General features: G+C 40.5%; 1 protein-coding gene across 1 annotated transcript in view; it reads left to right on the forward strand.

The window, feature by feature from the left end:
- Window positions 1–22,533, forward strand: part of LOC309372194 (uncharacterized protein) — a gene marked incomplete at its 5' end in the record, with an annotated part of 36,627 nt that overhangs the window by 2,812 nt on the left and 11,282 nt on the right. Inside the window, 25 exons of the mRNA XM_081915491.1 lie at window positions 199–237; window positions 478–513; window positions 1,215–1,250; window positions 1,991–2,029; window positions 4,463–4,513; window positions 5,139–5,177; window positions 5,676–5,720; window positions 6,616–6,648; window positions 7,219–7,260; window positions 7,392–7,433; window positions 8,559–8,627; window positions 9,707–9,742; window positions 11,055–11,096; window positions 12,219–12,257; window positions 14,639–14,671; window positions 15,517–15,543; window positions 16,308–16,340; window positions 16,671–16,697; window positions 16,862–16,903; window positions 17,201–17,239; window positions 18,153–18,194; window positions 18,876–18,917; window positions 19,078–19,113; window positions 19,460–19,531; window positions 22,397–22,441. Of these exons, the coding sequence (XP_081771617.1) occupies window positions 199–237; window positions 478–513; window positions 1,215–1,250; window positions 1,991–2,029; window positions 4,463–4,513; window positions 5,139–5,177; window positions 5,676–5,720; window positions 6,616–6,648; window positions 7,219–7,260; window positions 7,392–7,433; window positions 8,559–8,627; window positions 9,707–9,742; window positions 11,055–11,096; window positions 12,219–12,257; window positions 14,639–14,671; window positions 15,517–15,543; window positions 16,308–16,340; window positions 16,671–16,697; window positions 16,862–16,903; window positions 17,201–17,239; window positions 18,153–18,194; window positions 18,876–18,917; window positions 19,078–19,113; window positions 19,460–19,531; window positions 22,397–22,441 (1,026 nt within the window). The remainder of the gene's footprint in view (window positions 1–198; window positions 238–477; window positions 514–1,214; window positions 1,251–1,990; window positions 2,030–4,462; window positions 4,514–5,138; window positions 5,178–5,675; window positions 5,721–6,615; window positions 6,649–7,218; window positions 7,261–7,391; window positions 7,434–8,558; window positions 8,628–9,706; window positions 9,743–11,054; window positions 11,097–12,218; window positions 12,258–14,638; window positions 14,672–15,516; window positions 15,544–16,307; window positions 16,341–16,670; window positions 16,698–16,861; window positions 16,904–17,200; window positions 17,240–18,152; window positions 18,195–18,875; window positions 18,918–19,077; window positions 19,114–19,459; window positions 19,532–22,396; window positions 22,442–22,533) is intronic.

Genomic DNA, 22,533 nt, shown 5'->3' on the forward strand with positions numbered 1-22,533 from the left:
ACACTCAACCAAGTCTGTGGAGGTTGTGTTTTAGCTAATAAAGAGTTTACACCATCTTTGAACTGTGTGGTATTGACTGGCAGGCTCTTGTGAAACCAGCAGACCGTGATACAAGAAATAAAATTTAAAATAATAGAGAAAATAGTTTGGTGCGGATATATTAAAGTAATCCTTCTGTAATAAATGTTTTCTCTGCAGAGTGGATCATATGGTGGTGGCAGCAACCAATACGGACAGGTAAAAGCACTTTTAATAGACGGTTTATAGAGTATATAATATATATGCTAGTAATAGACTGTCTACTCTAGATATGGGGGAACTTTTTCAGTCCAGGGGCCACATTCTAATCTGGGAAGCCTTCTGAGGGCCACACGCCAGCCCACAGAGATTTAGGAAATAAATTTAAAAATAATATAGAAAGTATCTTTGTGCAGATATCTTAAAGTAATCCTTCTGTAACGAATGTTTTCTCTGCAGAGTGGCTCATACGGCAGCGGCAACAAATTTGGACAGGTAAAAAGACTTTTAATAGACAGTATACCCTAGTTGTGGGGAACCTTTTTCAGTCTTGAGAGCCACATTCCATTCTGGGCAGCCTTCCGAGGGCCACATGCCAGATGTCATGGACTTGTTGAACACAGAGAAATGGTGGAAGGAACTAGACGGGGAACTCCCAAGGGAAGAAGACTCGGAGCCTTTAATATGCAGGTTAAAGAGTATATATGTGCTAGTATACGCCAGTTGTGGATTATTTAAAATGTTCAATCTATGCTAACATCCATCTTCTCCACTTTCTGTTAAACAATATTTATTTTAAGTCAAGGTGTCAGAAATTTCTTTTCCCCACGAAAAGTCCAAGGTTGTTATGATTGATAAATGCCAACCATATTATTTCTTTTGACCTCCCTTTATTCCCACTACCATTACTCCATATTGAGTAAATTCTTCTGTCCATGTCCATTTAAAAATCTCTCCACTGTGATCACATATTGGGCTAATATTCCTTTTTTTTTCTTATTATATATCCTTTAGTTCATGCCCATTTCTGTATGTTCAAATTCTACTCCCTGGTGTTGTGTTTATGATAGTATTCTGATCTCCTCCTTTAGGACCTTCTATTTTTTTATTTTTCCAGCCTTAGAAACAATATATAGAAAGTAGGCTTGTGCATATATATTAAAGTAACCCTTCTATAATAAATGTTTTCTCTGCAGAGTGGCTCATATGGCAGCAGCAACCAATTTGGACAGGTAAAAACACTTGTAATATACCGTTTATAGAGTATATAATATACATGCTAGTAATAAACAGTATACACTGGGGGGGGGGTTTCAGCCTGAGAACCGCATTTCCTTCTGAGCAGTGTTCTGAGAGCCACATGCCAGCACACACAAACATAGAAAATAAAATAAGAGTGAGATAGGAAGTAACTGTGCAGATACAATCACAAGAAGTACCAACAGTGGAGGAATGGCAGATGAAGATGGTAGATTTTTTGGAGCTAGCCGACATGACCAGAAGAGTCCGCGAACAGAAGGAGGAGGAGTATTAAGAGGAATGGGAAAAAAAATAAAGATTATTTAGTTAAATATGTTAAGATAACTTAAATAGAATTACTTGCGAGTGCCAAATGGGCCTGGGATTTAAATATGTGATGTTGTAGAATACTATAGATAAAAGTTAAAATGAAAAGAAAGTAAGATGTTAAGGACTATGTAAATTATATATGAAATTAGTTTTGGAAAACTGCTACAATGATTTATATGGAAACTCAGCTAGGGGGATTTGAGGAAGTCACTTAACAATGTTAACAAAATTGGATCTTTTACAGTTAAGATATATGTTTGTTTGCTTGCATGTTTTTTGATTTTTAATGTTTATTGATATGTCTGTTTTAAATTTGGAAAACTAATAAAAAAAAATTGGGGAACAAAAGTAACTGTGCAGATATATTCAAGTAACCCTCTTGCAATAAATGTTTTCTGTACAGGGTGGGTCATACGGTGGCGGCAGCAGCCAATTTGGACAGGTAATTTATATCTATCTATCTGTTTATCTGTCTATCTCCATAAGATTTTTGTTTTTTAACCTGCTTCTGAATATAGAAAGTACTGTCATACCTCGGGTTGAATGTGCTTCAGGTTGAACGCTTTCAGGTTGCGCTCCGCAGCAACCCGGAAGTAACGGAGTGCGTTACTTCTGTTTTTTTTTTTTTTAATAGATATTTATTGGAGTTTTTAGACAAGAAATACAATAATAATAAACAATGTTGCTTTGTTTTTACAAAATTTCATAACATCCTTGGACTTCCTCACGTCTCCCGCTCCCACTTGCATCATTAATAAATTTTGTCAAGCAAATTATCATCTTATTTCCAAATTTATAACCACTTATTTAAATACAATAAAATAATTCTCCTACAAGTTTTGTTTCTCTTAATCTCTCGGAGTGCGTTACCTCTGGGTTTCACCGCTCGCGCATGCCCAGACGCTCAAAATGACGTCACGCGCATGCGTGGAAGCGGCAAAACGCAACCTGCGCACGCACAGTCGCGTCTTACTTTCTCTTCAGGATGCAAATGGAGCTCCGGAATGGATCCCATTCGCATCCTGAGGTACCACTGTAGCTTAGATTGTGTACACAGCATAAATGTGGGGTGCTGTGTCACCCCATAGAAGACATCCATTCACTTTGAATGCTGGTTGGAGAACAGGACTCTGTCTCTGTCTGTGGTCTTTCATTGTGTGTGACTGTGTTTTATATCTGTCTACACACACACACACACACACACACGGTTATAGTTCGCATCAAACACTACTGTAGGCTTCTTAGGCTGTGCACCCACCATACTTTTTTCTTCTTCTTTTAATTGCTTGTTAGCCGCCCTGAGCCAGGCCTTGGCTGGGGAGGGCGGGGTATAAACAATTATTATTATTATTATTATTATTATTATTATTATTATTATTATTATTATTATTATTGTAAAGCACCCCCCCTCAATAATTCTGGGAGTTTCACAGACCTGCAATTCCCAGCTCCCTTAACAAACTACATTTCCAAGGACTGTGGTGGTGAGGGTGAATATGTTGTGTGTACAGGCTCATAGGTTGTAGGTTTTAAATGTGGGGTAGACAGAGAAACAAAGGTGGACCAACCAGCTCATCTAGTGCCCTGGCAGGTTGTGCGAAAGCAGAACTGTGCCCATGCCCTCCTCCTCTGCCCTATTCTCATTTGCCTGTTTTAATTTACTGATTTCCAGTTACAATTCAGCAGGTTACATAGCTCTGCAAGGATAGAAATACAGTGGTGGGCTGACATCGTTTCTTCCCTGGTTTAGGGGGGCATGTCAGGGAACGAGGAAAGGTTTAGGTTTATCAGAATCCATGACTGTAAACTGCATTCAAGGATGGTGACCAGACCCAAGTTATTTAGAGTAAGGCTACCAGAAGTCCCCGTTTCCCGGGGACAGTCCCTGGATTTACAAATCTGCCCCCTGACAAATTCAATCTATTTAGTAGGAAATATTTAGGAAATAGTAGGAAATATTTACAGGGATGCGGGTGGCGCTGTGGGTTAAACCACAGAGCCTAGGACTTGCCAATCAGAAGGTCGGCGGTTCGAATCCCTGCGACGGGGTGAGCTCCCTTTGCTCCGTCCCTGCTCCTGCCAACCTAGCAGTTCAAAAGCACGTCAAAGTGCAAGCAGGTACCGTTCCGGTGGGAAGGTAAACGGCATTTCCGTGCGCTGCTCTGGTTCGCCATAAGCGGCTTATTCATGCTGGCCACATGACCCGGAAGCTGTACACCAGCTCCCTTGGCCAATAAAGCAAGATGAGCGCCGCAACCCCAGAGTCGGTCACGACTGGACCTAATGCTCAGGGGGTCCCTTTACATTTACCTATAACCCACCTTAAGCATGAGAAAAGTCCACCAGAAATCTATGGGACGTAGCCAACTAAAGTAGGCCCGGTGAAATCAATGGACCTACCAGTAAATGAATCCTAATCCATTAATGTCAGTGGTTCTGATCTGGGTAGTATCCAACCATGGTCATACTCAATCTCTTCTGTTGCCTTGAGGCTCAGTTCCTAGAACTCCTGAGCTTTTGTGCTCCAGACTGGAGCACATGAAACACAGACTGGGTGCTTTCTCCTGATCTGTTCTTGGCATGTTCCCTTTCTCCTCTGCCATTATGGCAGTTCTGACCTAACATCAATGAGGTTAGGGTTATGAAGATAACCATGGTTCTGGGCAGGGGACCTGGGGTGAGATCTTCCTCTCCAAGTGTAGATCTCTCTCTCTTTCTCCGTCCTCAGAGAGGGAGATCCACTCTATCCTAGTGCCTCTTCCAGAGACCATATTATTGCAGGGCTGTTACAGATGTATTAAATCAAGCGGGTATCTCAGCAGAAAAATCTCTTTTAAAAAAAAATAACAATAATAATAAACCGTATCCTCTGCAGGGTGGATCATACGGCAGTAGCAGCAGCAGCAGCAGTACCCAATATGGAAAGGTAAAAACACTTTAAAAATACACATGGTATAGGGCTTGGTCACTCAATCAATCTAATCTTTTGTCAACCATCCATTACAGAGAGACCAAAATATGAAATAATAACAAAGTTCAGCCTCTGTAGAACCAGTTAATAAATATCAAAACTGACAGGTTAGGAAATAACAAACATAGCATGTCTAAGAGATATTACAACCTTCAGATATATTTCCCCCCGGTCGGTAATAAATTTATTGAACACCTCAATAAAGATACTCAGAAGGGTCTCTAAAGATCAAGTGATTTTTTTCTTTCTTTAACGTTTTGTATATATATATCCCTTGACACTTGAGATCTCTATTTTCAGAATCCACCTTATTTAAGTTGTTTTACACACTGTTTTTAATACTGTGTTTTCATATTAATGTTTTTTTAATTGTTGTAAACATCCCTGGGGCCTTAGGGTGAAGGGTGGATAATTTAATAATGCCAATAACACTTGCTAATGCGCAAAGTATACACAGAGATCCAGAAAATAAAATGCAAATAAGTATCTCTGCTTATTTCTGCTCCCGAATAGAGGAAGTAACTTTGCAGATAGGTTAAGGCAATCCTTTGTTAAATAAGACGTATTTTTTTCTGTACAGGGTGGATCATTTGGTGGTGGCAGCAGTCAGTACGGACAGGTAAAACATTGTTTTAATATTATAGCATATGTCCCTGGCTCCTGCCAACCTAGCATAGTATCGTCTGCAGAGAGATGGGGATATCAAGCCTATACTTAGGTTGGAACTAGAGATACACTTCTGCTTTGCCAAGGAAAAAGGCACGCTCAGCCCTGAAGGACAGGAAAAATATACACAAGTAGAAGATGCAAAGAAGTCATGAAAACCAACAGATGCCCACATTCTTCCAGTAAATACTGCCGGTGCCCCATCAGTTCAGGAACTGGGCTGGTGATGACCATCTGAATGTACCCAAACATGGAGGGACACACATCACACACACAACATGCAAGACATGGGACAGTGCCCCCCATTCCATCTCCCCCAGTGACAGAGCCGGCAACAAACCTCTGGTGTTCCTTGGTGTGCAGCCTTCAGTTCCAGGCTCCTTAACCCATGATATTTATGCAGTTTTTCTCATGGTAAATAATTGGGTTCCTTTTTTTAAATTTTTGGCAGGGATCGCAGACTGGTGGACGTTACGGCAATGTCATTTGCGATCAGGTAAGAGTAGCTCTTCTGTGTTGCACCTTACACTTGGCATGTGATGTGCTGATTATCCCAAGGAGATAACATTTCACTTGTTTCTGAGATGAAATCCTAAAGGGATACTCTCACAGTTCCCCCCCCAAAAGTTGTTTTTTTTAAGCATAGTCATCTTTCTCAATTACCTTTTCTACTTTCATGAACTCATTAAAAAAAAGCATAAATACGGATATTATTTTGCCTGAAATCTTCTACTTCACATTCTTCAAACAGTCGTTTTGATATTATAAGGTGATACAACTGAAACTAGAATTTTAAAACGCTGGTAAGACATTAAATTTGTCTTGCAGTGCATTACATTTGCACAAAATGATTATACAAGATGAAATTAGTGTTTTTTTTTCTGATTAATTCAGTGGGCTAAAGGAAAGGCAGGAGAAAATAAGACATTTGACTGGGGAAAGCCATTTTCACAACTCTTTATGTTTCTAATATCTGTACTTCAACTTTTAAAACCCACATGGAATCTGATATAAAAATGGCTGTCTTCTGCTTTCTCTCACATTTTAACGAACAGCATCCCCTAGTGGCACATTTCAGATTGACAAACACTCCTAGGTCTGTTGATGATATACACATTTATCACTTTTATACCTATATATCTTGGTGGTTTCCATCACAGAATCCTGTTTCACCAAAGCACTGACAGTTAACCACTAAAGCCCATTAAACCCTTAAAGAACTACAGTTCCTTAAAGTTCCCTGGAGGAGGGGATGCTAAACCATTTCTGTTAGTACTATTGATGCATTCCTAGCTTTGGGCGGGGGACACCTTATATTTAGATATCACAAATTAGTCTCTTGGTTCTGTTTTTCAAAATATATAACAATATACTATTTTCCCCCTCTGCAGGGTGATGCCTCTACTTACGGAGGAAAAGCTGTGGTAAATATTTTTCATTTGTAATATTTTAAAATATCAGTTTAGGCATTGCCTAAGTTGAATTGGGGGTCCACACATTATCCTTTGAATCAGAAGAATATGACTCTCAGATTTGAACCCTATAATCATCGCTCATACTCAGGAACCTAAGACTTGACTAACAAATATTCTAGAGTAGGCAACTGTTTCAAACTGCAGCCGATGAAGGAAGTGATAATTCAAATCTTGATATGGCTGCACTACTAAATGGAACCTAATACCAGAAATTTTCTGTAGCCTTCCAGGTATGAGAGAAAGCTGGCTGGCTTTCCTTATTATATCACAAGGCTGCTGCACAATTTCTCACTATTGCACAGTTGTGGCACTAGCGATTTCCATTGATCTATTCCATTCGGACCATTGCACATTTTATATTGCCTCGGGGGTGGGGAATGTCAGGGACCTGGCTGGAGGGCTTAGTTCAGCTTCCACTTTCATGGGTCACAAATTGAATGGGCATTATTTTAGGATTTTATTTTTTTAAAAAAAAAACCTTTCTGTTTTCATTTCATTCCATGCCACTTATCTCGACAGAGCTCAGCAAACTGTAGAGGCAAAAGGGACGTAGCAGCTCAAGTAAGTACTCTTTGGTTTCCACATGCTGGATTTGCTCCAAATATGCTTCTAAAGAGCATATTTGTGCAAACAAAGCCACAGAGGGATTCATTCAGCATCTGCTAACTTGGGTTTATGTTTCCCCCTTACAGGAGGCATTCAAAGCTTTCGTCAGAAAGATTCAGGAAAAAAGAGTAAGCACTACCCATGACTATAATCTCAGTTTTAACTCTTAAAAGAGTCAGCAGGGTTGGATTTTATTGGCAGCAATGGTTCATATGCTCTTAAAATTGCATAAATATATGTAGCTGTATCAACAGGATGCAGGATTCTTTGCCAGCTTTGAGGTCAAGAGAATAAATGCTTTCAAAAACTGTTTCAGGAAGTAGATAACTGCACACGGGTTCATGTACATTAGCAGAGAGTTTTAGTCATACATTCTTGACCCTTCGTGTTGGGTCGTGGTCTGAGTGTGGTATTTGTAAACTGCCTGGTTCCAGCTACCCATGGTATTCTCTGTGGTGTTGTGTACCTAGGCACTTTTCCTAATGTGACATTATAATAATTATTATTTGACTTGTATATTTGTCATCTTTGTATAGTCCAAGCCTTCATCCACAAAGTTCTAGTTTTCCTGAAAGAAATATCGTAATGGCATCAGACCAAGGCAGTTTTAACTGGTCCTTGCTAGTTTTACCAAATGATAATAAAGCAGAACTTTCAGCCAAATAGAAAAGAAAAAAAACAGTTATTCCATAATTTTATAACATCTCTCTCTTGAGTCTTTGATGTTGTATGTTTCATTTTTAATATGCAAATGTACACATTTGTACAATATGCTCTTCCTGAGGACTTGTGCTCTGTAAGCAGAAAGACCTCCCTAATAGATGGCGCCAACTTTATTATGGAGCCTGAACACTCATGGGTGAATTAGCCAGTTTATGTGGCAAAATATATCAGTCTTTTGAGCTAGGTTGAGTTGAGAAAGAGAAATGCGGTGAGCTTCTTAACTGCAGAGATTTGAACCCAGCTCTTTCACATCTAGTGGAGGGAAGCCAACCTTCCCACTGCTGTTCCCTTATAATGCAGTGCAGACAAGAGTGTTGAGTGTGTTTCAAGGGGTATGCTATGTTTATACAGAGTAATGCAGAGGCCCTGCAGGCCTACCTAAAACAATATTATGTAAAATGCAGGTGTTCCTCAGTGGACAAGGTGATGTAGACAAGGTTCCCTGAACATAGGAATGTTGAAGAACACTGCTCTCAGCTAGAAGCATAAATGTTATCTAAAGCTAATGTTTTCTTTCCTTACTTCCCAAGGCACTTCCTGTAATCAGAAAGGCACGGAGTGTGCAAAGCGCTCTCACCAGAAAGACTCGGAGTGAAAAAGTAAGCGCTACTTGTATATATCATAGAATTGTAGAGTTGGAAGGGATCACAAGGATCCTTTAGTCCAACCCCCTGCAATGCAGGAATCTTTTACCCAACATGGGATTCAAACCCACAACCCTGAGAATGGAAGGGAAAGCTGTGGCATGTTTCCATCCAGATGGTGTGTGTTGGCTTCCTCCCATTCTCCTTTGCACTATCTTTCAAATCCTTTTTGTTTGTTGTTTTACCATTCAGCTCAGGGAGATTGTAGAGGTTGCTCTAGAACAGTGTTTCCCAACCTTGGGCCTCCAGATGTTTTTGGCCTACAACTCCCATCATCCCTAGCTAGCAAGACCAGTGGTCAGGGATGATGGGAATTGTAGTTCAATAACAGCTGGAGGCCCAAGGTTGGGAAACACTGCTCTAGAAAGTCCCATCCCGTTCAATCTTCTCTGCCAATCCAAATATTTTTTTAAAAAAAAATAGTTGGAAGAAATGCTCCAGTACCGATTTCTTTCTATGCTCCTCCCACCCAGCCTGAATTACTGGAATAAAATGTTATGTTGAGAGCAGAACTCCTAATCGGCTTTGTCCTCCAACACTCATTCAGAGATGGGGAAGATCCAAGAAGAGCTTTTTCAAAATTTGTTATATCTCTGCCCCCGCAACGGGGTGAGCTCCCGTTGCTCGGCCCCTGGCTCCTGCCAACCTAGCAGTTTGAAAGCACGTCAAAGTGCAAGTGGATAAATAGGTACCGCTCCGGCGGGAAGGTAAACGGCGTTTCCGTGCACTGCTCTGGTTTGCCAGAAGTGGCTTAGTCCTGCTGGCCACATGACCCGGAAGCTGTACGCCGGCTCCCTCGGCCAGTAAAGCGAGATGAGCACCGCAACCCCAGAGTCGGTCACGACTGGACCTAATGGTCAGGGGTCCCTTTACCTTTACCTATATCTCTGCAGTTCTTTCTGAGCTTCAGGTGGCCCACATCATATTTTGCGAAGTGGCTAACCAAACTCTTAGTATGGTACACAATAGTTTGCTTGATGTTCATTCAGATAAAAGCAAGCCATTAAAACTTTCCCTTGTCTCTCTCTCTGCAGGCTCGCGCTCTGATCAGAGCAGCTCGGAGTGAAAAAGTAAGAACTGCCTGACACCATTTTCTTCATTTTGACTCTTCAGCACCTGTTGTATTTGCTAGTGCCAAAATTAATTGTTTGTACTGTAGAGGTGTTAAAATAAAGTGCAGGAAATAGCTTTACCTTTGAAGCTAACACAACACTTGCGCCTAGCAAGAGGCAAAAAGAAGAAGCAAGACTCTCTCGCTGCAGACTGGTGGAGCGTTATAACATTTACAAATCAAGAAGGAACAGGGTGACCTGTACCTGTGGTATTTTGGAACATGTGGCTGGTCTAACTAATGCATATCTCTGAACGTACCTTTTTACATGATGTAACCTTTCTCTGATAACACTCAGCTTTCTCCTGTGTTTCCATGCTTCCACCCGCAAAAGAGATATTTAGGTTTATGTTTCAATTTTTGTGTTATATGTGTGTTACTGTACTCAGTTGAATAATCTCAATAAACAAATTACAAATAAAATAAAAGAAGAAGTGTTGTTTGGGCTGCATGAGGAGAGCTAAATGCAGCCCTACGGTGTAGTTAATGGAAGAAATGATTTGGGCCTTATTTCAGACAGGTCTTCGTCAAACAAAGCCTTATTGACTCAGCACTGCCTGCTTAAAACCTACATACATATAATTGTCCACTGAGCTGCTAATTGCAGCAGTGGAGGGGAGCTCCCCCCCCAAACCAGACATCTCCTAATGGCAAAGAAAAAGCACATGTGTCTAAATAAGCACATCAAATAAACCAGAAGATGTTTTCTGAAAACTTCTAGGATTATTTATACTCACTTTATACAATGTGTCTCTATATATCCGGGTAGGGAACTCCTTTCGGTCAATGGTCCAGATTCAATTATGGCCAACCCTTCATGATCCACCTTTCACAGGTGGGTGGAACCACCTATCTGTCAATCCCCCAGCATCATATATCATCAGGTGCAAAGCAGCGCTGAACGCAAGCCATGTTTGCAAAGGAACAATCTGGAGCCTGCTTTTGCCATTGAACAATTTGGACCCAAGTCTCCTGATTGTTCCTTTGCAAACATGGCTTGCGTTCAGCACCACCGAAATTCGGCATCAAACGCCAGATGCATTGTCAATTCTCGAATGAATACAATGTCTACTGAAAGCAGCACAACTTGCTTTTTCATTTCCTTTGTAACTTTGGTGCTGCCTTTCCACTGATTGGGCTCTCAAAACTTCTATAGCTTTGAAAATCCAGTGAACAGGCAGATTTTCCTCTTTCGCCTTGTTTCGTTTATTTAAGCTGTTGCTCAGGCAAGCAAATAACTCTGCTTTCTGAAATTTCTGGCTTTGTTACAGAATGAAACCTCTAGTCCACCAAGTATCAATACCTATGGCCAGGTAAGGACATCCACTCCCCTCAAGTCTTCATTGAAACATACTAGCTATGACTTGAAATTAGGCCATTGTACATCGCTTGTGCCAGCCCACTGTGTGTGGTGTGGCACTACATGCTAAGAGCTCACTAAGAGACAAATGAAGATACAATTGGGCACATGTGTGTTGCAGCTAGGAAATCAGCCATGCACACTTCCTCCCCTGAGGAAATTTCTTCATCTCACCTTAAACACCGTTGGCAAGCAAATTGGGAACTATACTAACTGCTGCTCAGGCAAGCTAGAACCTGCTTCAGAGGGATTAATAACCATGGTTTGGAGCACAGTAAATCATGCCCGCCTATTTGTTATAGAGGAGGACCTGTTACCAAAATTGGCATCCTCTCAGACTGCAGTATTAGGAGTTTTCAAGGACCTGCAAACAACTGATGCATTTTTTAATGGCTGTTTTTTCAGTGGGCAGCAGAACCACCCACTACGTTGTATCAGGCTTTTGAAATTCCTCTTCATTTCAAAAGTGGTTTGCCTTGCAACATGGTAGGCTCCTGTCCAAGAAACAGAACTCCCCTCAGAGAGTAAAAATGGTTTGCAGATCTAGGGGATGAAAGGAAGAAACACGAACCAGGCAGCTAAAGATCCAAATGCGAACGCTCAGCAGTTCACCTGAAACAGACTTGTTCCTCTTTCTCATCCTTTGGACAGTGAATTCCTATGAAAACAGATATGTCGTGCCCCTAAGCAATTTTGGGTCCCAGAGGAAGTAGAAACAGCCCCAATGTCGTTGCATTGTAGTATTTTATGTAAGATGCTTTGAGGGTACTTCTCGATCAAAGGGTGGGATAGAAATTAAGTAAATAAATAACCTCTACAGTCTCTGGGTCCTGACTACAGTGGTCCTTTCAGTTAATTTCCCCAGATATTACTAATTTGGCTTTCACTTTAGTACATACCCCACACAATCCTTCAGATGTTCTTGAAGTTTCTGTATTTCAGTCACATCAGACTGTTTGGTTCTTATTGTATATCCTAATGGCCATAGAATAATTCTTTGTAAAGTTTTAAAATCTTTTGATAATTACATTACAGAAATAGATGGTGTTTATTTATTATTTTGCATCTTTCACAGGGCGAAAGCTTTTATAATAACGAAAACCATAATGTACAGGTAAGAATTTTCCCCTTGTAGATCAATTTGATCAGGTGGTCCTTCAAATAACTCTGATCCAATAGTAATTACCACTCACTTTCTATAGTTTTCTGGTGTTCATACAAAGACAGTGAAAGCAAGTAACTCTCCAGGGAGTATACACTCTCCTATTGAAAGTAGGGGGGGGGGGGAAATCAAGGGTTCTTTATGCTCTTAATCAGGACGTGGCATAAATTTAGGAATTTTAATGAAGTCGTTAATCTCATGCAAAAGAAAACGAAAAGAAACTCAACAAAAAATGAAAAATGATCTTCCAAAACACAATTTGGGCTTAAAAATAAAATAAAATCTGAACCCACAGGAAAAGATTTATGTAAGAAATATGAAGCACCAGGGTTTATTTGGAAATATACTCAGTGCATGTAGTGCAAATGAATATATTCTTCTCCAGGATTCCTTTCTGAAAAAAAAATAATGCAAATCTGGTTCTGAAAGGGAAAGCAAATATGCAAATAAGCTGAAAAATGCAGCAGTCTTAGAACATTTTTAAAGTGATGGGCTGGCATAGTTTATTAGTATAGGTAATTTATTGATAATAATATACGGTATATTGTCTTCAGTTCATTGCTTTGCATTTGAGTTGCAAATCTGGGCTCACCCTGTGACTGCAGGATGCAATATGGGCAGGGGCGCCGACTTATAAAAAATATTGGGGGGGCGGGGGCCCATACCGACTTATAAAAAATATTGGGGGGGCCCAAGACCTCCAAACTGCTGCTGCTGGGGGAAGGAAAGGGGCGAGCCCCGGGCTGCCCCGACCTTAAGTGAACCTGTGAGGGCCCGCCCTTTGCGGCAGCCGATTGGCTGCCGCCGTGGGCGGTGAATATTAATGAGCTAGGGGGAATCCCCGCTTCTCGCGGGGCTGATGCCAGCCCCGCGAGATTGTTGATGGGTCGAGAGCCCGCAACCCCACCCCCTCTCTAGATCGGGAGTGGCTTTGTTTTAAGTCATTACTGAATGTATTTTAAAAGGTAACTATCGTCAAACAAGGAAAATAAAAAATACCAACATAATTTTGTGATTTTACAAAGCATAATATAACTAATAATGTTCTTAAATTATTGGGGGGGCAGAGCCCCCCCCAAACGAATTTTTGAGGGGGCTCGGGCCCCCTCAGGCCCCATGGAGTCGGCGCCTATGAATATGGGCTATCTTTCCCCCCTGTTCTTTCTGTCTTCACCCAATAACTTACGTTGCCTCATATTGTTTAAACAGGCACAATGCTAGAAAGTTAAAAATAGAAGTTTCTGGATTGTAACATGAGCTCTTAAGTCGTACAAAGGTGCCTCCAGGTGCATTTTTGGGTGTATATTGTTGGTCATATAGGATAGCACTTATGACATAATGAAAATGAGGAGGACACTGGAGGGGAAATCAAATCTCTTTCAACAGCTGCTAGCAGGAAGATTGATTATGGCATAGGCTGCTTCCTGACATTCTAGCTTCCAGGGGGAAGAACTTTTACTGGTCAGCAGCAAATCCTAGGGTCTTCCACCTACATTGTACAGCAGCATGATAATCTTGTAAAGACAAATTATGGCGCTGTTTCTCAGATAGATATATATATATATATATATATATATATATATATATATAGTCACATCTCTATTGACAAAAAAAGTGGTTTACAACAATTGTACATAAAACCATTCAATTGAAAACATAAAATAAAAATAAAATCAGAAATCAGCTATACATTGTGGAAAGATTTGTTTTTAATTATCTACGTAAGCCTGACAGAATAGAAACATTTCCAGCAGGCGTTTGACAGTTGAAACCGAAGGCGCCTGCTAAATCTCTGCTAGTATAGCATTCCGTAATACCGGGCCAATGACATTAAAGGCTCGGTTCCTTGTTTCTGTCGAATGAGCCGCGCCAACTCAGGCCACAATTGACAACGTTCCTTCAGTTGATCTCAGCGACTGTGCTGGGGTTGAGGTCTCCTAAATTGTTCAGGGCTTCGTGAAATAATACAAGGACCTTGAACCTGGCTCAGGAGTAGAAGAGCAACCATTGCAGATGCATTAACAATTGTGGCAAATGTTGTCGGCCAGATGTCCCTGTCAGTAATCCGGCCATTGCATTCTACAGCAGCTGGAACGTCTGAACCAGGCCCAAGGGCAGCCCCACACAGAGCGCATAGCAGTAATCCAGCCTCAAGGTTACTAACACATGGAGCACAGTGTGTGCATCGACCTTTAAACATCTGCCTTAAATACTTCAAAATTCAAATTATGTTGAATAATGCTAGAGCTTGGTGCAATGAAATAATTAAACACATGCACTTTGAACAGTATATTGAGATGCTATTTGTTTTTAATTCACTTTGTCCTTTATAGGATGGATCATTTGTGGCTTATGCCAATAGGCAGGTAAGCAAATTTGATGGACCTTGTTCAACTGTTTCTTGTACCCAAATGTTAATGGGAGAGCGAGGAGACTTCAGTTTCTATTCCTTCTTTCAATTGCTCCCCCACCACCCCAATTCTCGGTCAATTTCCTCTCTGGTCATTTTTCATTCTTACGGCTTTCAGTTTCTCCAATCCTCAATTTCCTTACCTCGCTACCTTTTATTGACAACCAGTCTCTTTCTGACACTTGGGCAACTGTAGTTCCTTTTCTTCTGCTTTTCAAAGAAAATCTTAAGATTATCCCGAGTGACTCGCCTGCGCATTTGTTTCAGGCTTTTGCTCAGTTCATATCCTGCCCTTCACCGGTTTCACCGGTTATAGGACGAATTGCATCTCAATACACACAAATTCATACAATAAAATTTTAAATAACTGGCAGGACAATCCAAGCTCTGGCTGGGCAGGGGTGGAACACGTGGGGCCATTGTCACCACATTCACATCCCTATCGCTCAAGACAAATTGCTGCACCAGCCTAGAGGTGGCACAGCAACTGGGCCTGACGCCATCAAGCAACAGCATGCTGGATATGCCATCAGAAAACAGAAATCAATTTTACCTCAGAAAATTCAGAACGTGGATTTCCCCCCAGATGCTGATGCAACATTGGGCCTTGACTCCCATCCCATGTAGGAATAGATTACGACTTAAATCCTTTTTGAATTTACACGTGTTACTTAAAATGTGGCAGAAGTATCCATAGAATCTTGCAGCTCCCATTTTATCAATATAAACTTAGGGGATTGCGAATTGCATTTCATCTGACTTCTCACAACAAAAATGGAGCTAACTTTTGTATTTTTACAGGGAGAATGTTTTTGCCCTGGTGCACAGGTAACTATTTTTCTTTACTGTTCCCAAACTGGTTGCCTCATGTGATTTCATTTAGACTTCATTTAGCATTGTTGTAGGTTGGAGGGAGTGGGTGGCGCTGTGATCTAAACCACTTGGGCTTGCTGATCGGAAGGTCGGCGGTTCGAATCCCCGCAATGGAGTGAGCTCCCGTTGCTCTGTCCCTGCTCCTGCCAACCTAGCAGTTAAAAAGCACACCAGTGCAAGTAGATAAATATGTACCGCTGTGGCGGGAAGGTAAATGGCATTTCCATGTGCTCTGGCTTCCATCACGGTGTCCTGTTGCGCCAGAAGCAGTTTAGTCATGCTGGCCACATGACCCAGAAAGCTGTCTGTGGACAAACAGCGGCTCTCTTAGCCTGAAAGTGACATGAGCGCCACAACCCCATAGTCCCTTTGACTGGACTTAACAGTCCAGGGGTCCTTTACCTTACCTTTTACCCTGTTATAGGTAATAGGACACCTGGTTCACATAAGATTACTTTTCCTGGTCATGGGGTGGAGAAGACAATAAATAGGAAAGCCACTCTTTCGTCCTCTGTAGTGACACAGTTCTGGCAAGGCTATGAATATGGCAGTTTGTCTGACTTTAGTCCGCCCCCCCCCCCCCTTTTGGGATTGCTCATCCCATGTACAGTAGATACTTTTACATTTATCAGTATTTCCGCAGTTCAGACCTATTAAAGTGATATAGCATCTTTAGCAATTGGGTTTTGTTGTTATTGAAGTCATTGTGTTCTGTGTAGGGTGGTGGATCGTATGGCAGTCAATATGGACAGGTAAAAACTCTTTTTTGATACTTAGCATATATGAAATGCATCATGTGGTAATATTATACACTAAGATTTTAAAACAAATGGAAAAATGGGTTTTATGGGTGATATCCAGCATCAGTCATACTCTTGACAGACCCATTGAAGTCAGCGGACTTAAGCATCTTCAGTTAATTGATATTAATGGGTCTACTTGGAGTATGACTTAGTAAGATATCCCTCTGCTTTTTTGCTGCTCCTGAACATTAAAAAATATTTTAGTGCGCATATATTAGTGTAAGACAACAGATCATCAAGAACCTTTTTGAAATATGGATTGTTTGTTTTTTCCCACAGGGTGGATCATATGGTGGTGGCAGCCAGGTAATCACTTTTAATAAGTAGCAAGAACTTTTAATAGGCATTACATTACAAGTAGCATACCCAGAGTTACTAAAAGCGTTTCTGATTATTCCTGCTTCTGAATGTAGAAAGCAATATGGTTTTATCCCAGCAACATTTTTTTACAATAATTATTTTCTGTACAGGGTGGACGGTACGGATATGGCAGCAGCAGCCAATATGGACAGGTAAAAGCACTTTTAATTTATAGTACGTACAGAGTATATACTGCACCATGGCTTGCATCCAGCTAAGTCATATTCAGAGTAAGCCCACTGAAATTATTCGACATCACTTAACTATGACTAACTTTATTTCAGTGGTTCTGCTCTGAGTATGATTTAGACAGATACAACACCATGGTAAATATACAGTATATGCAGAGGCATGAAAATAAAACCTGTTTAATGCTTATTTTGCTCTAAATATTGAGAGTTGCTTAGGGCAGATACATGAATGTATTTTTAAAAATGTCTCCTGCACAGGGAGGAACGTACGGTGGCGGCAGCGGCCAATATGGGCAGGTAAAAACTCTTTTAACATACAGTGTATAAGTAATGGAGAGTGTGGCGCTGTGGTCTAAACCACAGAACCTAGGACTTGCTGATCAGAAGGTCGGTGGTTTAAATCCCCACAACAGAGTGAGCTCCCGTTGCTCTGTCCCAGCTCCTGCCAACCTAGCAGTTTGAAAGCACGCCAGTGCAAGTAGATAAACAGGTACCGCTGCGGCAGGAAGGTACATGGTGTTTCTGTGGACTCTGGTTTCCGTCACGGTATTCTACTGCACCAGAAGCGGTTCGGTCATGCTGGCCACATGACCCGGAAAGCTGAGAAAGCAATATGAGCGCTGCAGCCCCATAGTCATTTGACTGGACTGAACTATCCACGGGTCCTTTACCTTTTTACCTTCACTATATGTAATATATATGAGGTCTTACATGGTATACATATTTTTATTATTACTCTGATCCCCCACATAAAAGTAGCTTAGAATTCAATCCTAAATTGAACTGGAATAGTGATGGAATAGCCACCACTTCCAAAATCCTGCCAGCTTGTGCTGGTCAGAGTAGATGGTGTTGGGGTGTCATTTTCTTTTTTGCTGGCTGGGTGTTTTGTTTTTAATCCCCACTTCCCCAGTCCGAATGGGGAATGGGCAGAAGATAAGTAAGGCCAGCTCCATGCTAACAGAGGGTAAGAGCTCAATTCAGGAGCCCATCTGGCAAATGAAGAGGCCTTGGATCAAGGGGGCCCAAGGCCACCTTTGTCTCTCCCCTACTGAATCTCTGTTTTGAGTCCTAACGCCAGCTACCCAAGTTCATCTCTAGCAAAGGAGACAAACCTGCACTCCTTCCTAACCCCATTTAGCCAGTGGTAGGATTGCATTGCACATGTGCTAAGGTAATATTATTAAGGTAATAATTGTTTTCTGTTCAGGGTGGACAGAGTGGATCCTATGGTGGCAGCCAATATGGACAGGTAAAAATCATTTTGTTATCTAGTATATGTAATATAGATAGATGATGATAGATAGATAGATAGATAGATAGATAGATAGATAGATAGATAGATGATAGATAGATAGATAGATATAGATAGATAGATAGAGATAGATGATAGATAGATAGATAGATAGATAGATAGATAGATAGATATAGATAGATAGATAGAGATAGATGATAGATAGATAGATAGATAGATAGATAGATAGATAGATAGATAGATGATAGATAGATAGATAGATATAGATAGATAGATAGATAGATAGATAGATAGATAGATAGATAGATAGATAGATAGATAGATATAGATGATAGATAGATAGATAGATAGATAGATGATAGATAGATAGATGATAGATAGATAGATAGATAGATAGATAGATAGATAGATAGATGATAGATAGATAGATAGATAGATAGATAGATAGATAGATAGATGATAGATAGATGATAGATAGATAGATAGATAGATAGATAGATAGATAGATAGATAGATAGATAGATGATAGATAGATGATAGAATAGATATATATAGTAATAAACGATGTGCTACTATATAGATAAAAGTTTAGTGGGTTTTTTCTGCCTTTGAATATAGGAAGCTAGTTGAGATATATTAAAGTAATCCTTTTCCAATTTATAATTGTTTTCTGCTCAGGGTGGACAGAGTGGATCTTATGGTGGCAGCCAATATGGACAGGTAAAAAGTATTTTGTTATTGTGTGTGTGTGTATTGTAATACACAGTGTGCTATTATATAGATAAAAGTTTAGTGGGGGGGTTTCTGTCTTTAAATATAGGAAGCTAGTTGAGATGTATTAAAATAATCCTTTTTCAATTTATAATTGTTTTCTGTTCAGGGTGGATCATACGGCAGCAGCAACCAATATGGACAGGTAAATGTTATTTTGTAATATAGCATATGGAGAGACAGACAGAGAGAAAGAGAGAATTATGAGGAAAAAAATTATGCTTATTTCCTGTCCTGGTTACAGAAAGTAGCTGAGTGCAGATATATTTCAGCAATATAGTGTTTCAGCATCAGAGAATATTTCTTGAAATAGCTGTTTTCTGGACAGTGGGATCATATGGGGACAACTGCCAATATGGTTGTTTCTCCTATATTTCCCCCCAGCTTTGACTATTTATCTACAGTTTATTTATTATGCAGTTATATTGAGCTTGCATATTTTTTTTAAAAAATGGTTGTAATAAGTAGTAATAAGACTTTTTCAAATACAGGGTGGATCATATGGTTATGGTCATCCATATGGACAGGGTGGATCATATGGTGGTAGCAGTCAATATGGACAGGTAAAAGAATTATACATGCATGTAATATACAATGTACATGTCATTATGGCATTATCTGTGCTCTGGTAAGAGCCAGGCTAGATTATTGGTTGTTACATTATTTGTCATTTGAAAGCTTTTTAGAAACTTCATTTAATTTCAGAACATGGTATCAAGATTATTAATGCTGATCTGAACATATTTTATCCATCTCCAGCTAACAGTTTGTTTGTTTCTGGGCACCACTAAATGTGGTGCTTTTACTCTAAAGAGCCCCAAATAGCTTAAGACTAGGCGATTGAAGGAGCATTTTCCCCCCTCCTATGTTCCTGCATAATCCTTAAGATCTGCTTCAGAGGCCCTTTTGTATGAGGTGGGTGATAACTAGGGATAACTCTGTCACAGAGCCTAGAACTTCCTGATCAGAAGGTCGGCGGTTCGAATCCCTGTGACGGGGTGAGCTCCCATTGCTCTGTCCCAGTTCCTGCCAACCTAGCAGTTCAAAAGCACACCAGTGCAAGTAGATAAATAGGTCCCGCTTCGGCGGGAAGGTAAAAGGCGTTTCCGTGCACTGCTCTGGTTCGCCAGCAGCGGCTTAGTCATGCTGGCCACATGACCAGGAAGCTGTACACCGGCTCCCTCGGCCAATAAAGCGAGATGAGCGCTGCAACCCCAGAGTCGGCCACGACTGGACCTAATGGGCCCTTTTTTATGAGGTGGGAGATAACTAGGGAGAAATCCATGAGGTGTTAACTCGTAGCAGGCATTTGGACTAGGAGACCTTTGATGTCCATTCCATTAATTTGAATGACAATAATGTTAAGCTGAATTCACGGCACTGGAATTCCTGTCTTTTCTCCAGCTAGATCAACCAAGGCAGTTTCTTTGCAAATACCAGAAAGAAATGGATCCCGATTAGTTGCACAATGTGTGTTAAGCATATGGTACTATGGCATCTCAAAGAAACAATCTTTTTTTTGAAGTAACATGTTTTCTGTTCAGGGTGGACAGAGTGGATCATACGGGAGCAGCAACCAATACGGACAGGTAAATGTGTGTGTGTGTGTGTATATATATATACATATATATATATATATATATATATATATATATATATAATGTAATCTCTACAGATGTTCTTCGCCCTTGGGTCTCCAGACACTGGATTCCAGCTCCCATCATCTGCAGCAAGCATAACCAATGGCCATGAATTATGGGAGTTATACTCCAGCAACATCTGGAGACCTTGTCTATACCAGTGTTTCCCAACCTTGGGTCTCCAGCTGTTTTTGGACTACAACTCCCATCATCCTTAGCTAGCAAGACCAGTGGTCAGGGATGAAAGGAATTGTTGTCCAAAAACACTGGTCTATACCGTAGTGTTAGATAGTATGCACAAAGATGTCTTATCGTAAAAGTGTTATGCTTATTTCTGTTCCACAATACTGAAAGTAGCTTAGTGTCAGATATACTAGTATAATGTGGTATTGCACCAACCTTATCTGAAGTAGTAATTGTTTTCTGTTCAGGGTGGATCATATGGCGGCAGCAGCAGCGGACAGGTAAGAACTATGTTAATATATACAGTGGTACCTCAGGTTACATACGCTTCAGTTTACATACGCTTCAGGTTACAGACTCTGCTAACCCAGAAATAGTACCTAATGTTAAGAACTTTGCTTCAGGATGAGAACAGAAATCGTGCTCCAGCGGCGCGGTGGCAGCAGGAGGCCCCATTAGCTAAAGTGGTGCTTCAGGTTAAGAACAGTTTCAGGTTAAGAACGGACCTCCAGAACGAATTACCGTATTTTTCGCTCTATAACATGCACCCAGCCATAACACGCTCGTAGTTTTTAGAGGAGGAAAATCCGTAGGCATGCCACCCGTAGGCATTCCCTCCTTAACACGCACAGACATTTCCCCTTACCTTTTAGGAGGAAAAAAGTGAGTGTTATGGTGCAAAAAATACGGTAAGTATTTAACCCGAGGTACCACTGTAAATGAAATATCTGACATAGTAATATTACACACACACACACATGCTATGCTTATTTTGCTCTTAAATCTTGAAAATATCTTGGAGAAGGTTTGCTATTCTTAAATAATGATGATGATGATGATAAATAAGCATTTTCTTCCCAGGGTGGATCATATGGCAGCGGCAGCGGCGGACAGGTAAGAACTATGTTAATAGATACAGTGGTACCTCTGGATACGAACGGGATCCGTTCCTGAGCCCCATTCACACCCTGAAGTAAAAGTAAGATGCGACTGCGCATGCGCGCGGGTTGCGTTTCACCGCTACCGCGCATGAGCGTGACGTCATTTTAAGCGTCTGTGCATGCGCAAGCGGCGGAACCCAGAAGTAACGTGCTCCGTTACTTCCGGGTAACCACGGAGCGCAACCCGAAAATACTTAACTTGAAGCTACTTAAACCCGAGGTATGACTGTAAATGAAATACCTGCCATAGTAATATTAGACACACACAAACATATATGCTATGCTTATTTTACTCTTAAATCTTGAAAATATCTTAGGGAAGGTTTGCTATTCTTAAATAATAATAATGATAATAATAATGAAATAATAATAATAATAATAATAATAATAATAATAATAAAAAAAAAGCATTTTCTCCCCAGATAAATGAAATACCTGCCATTGTAATATTACACAAACACACACACACACACACACACACACACACAGACTATGCTTATTTTGCTCTTAAATCTTGAAAATATCTTAGGGAAGGTTTGCATAAATTAGCATAAACACAGCTGTAAAAAATAAATAAAAGAAAACATTTATATGCTAATTTCTGCTCCTGATAATAGAAAGCAGCCATAAAAAGTAGCTATTGTAATTAATGTTTCCCATGCAGGGTGGACAGAGTGGATCATACGGTGGAGGCAGCCAATATGGGCAGGTAAAAACAAATTCATAAAGTAGCATACATAGATGTGAGATAGATAGACAGATAGATAGATAGATATCTCAAGGTGGCAGAGGGCCATCTGG

Source organism: Podarcis melisellensis (genome assembly GCF_964234715.1).
Source record: "Podarcis melisellensis genome assembly, chromosome: 6".
In the NCBI taxonomy this organism is placed as follows: domain Eukaryota; kingdom Metazoa; phylum Chordata; class Lepidosauria; order Squamata; family Lacertidae; genus Podarcis; species Podarcis melisellensis.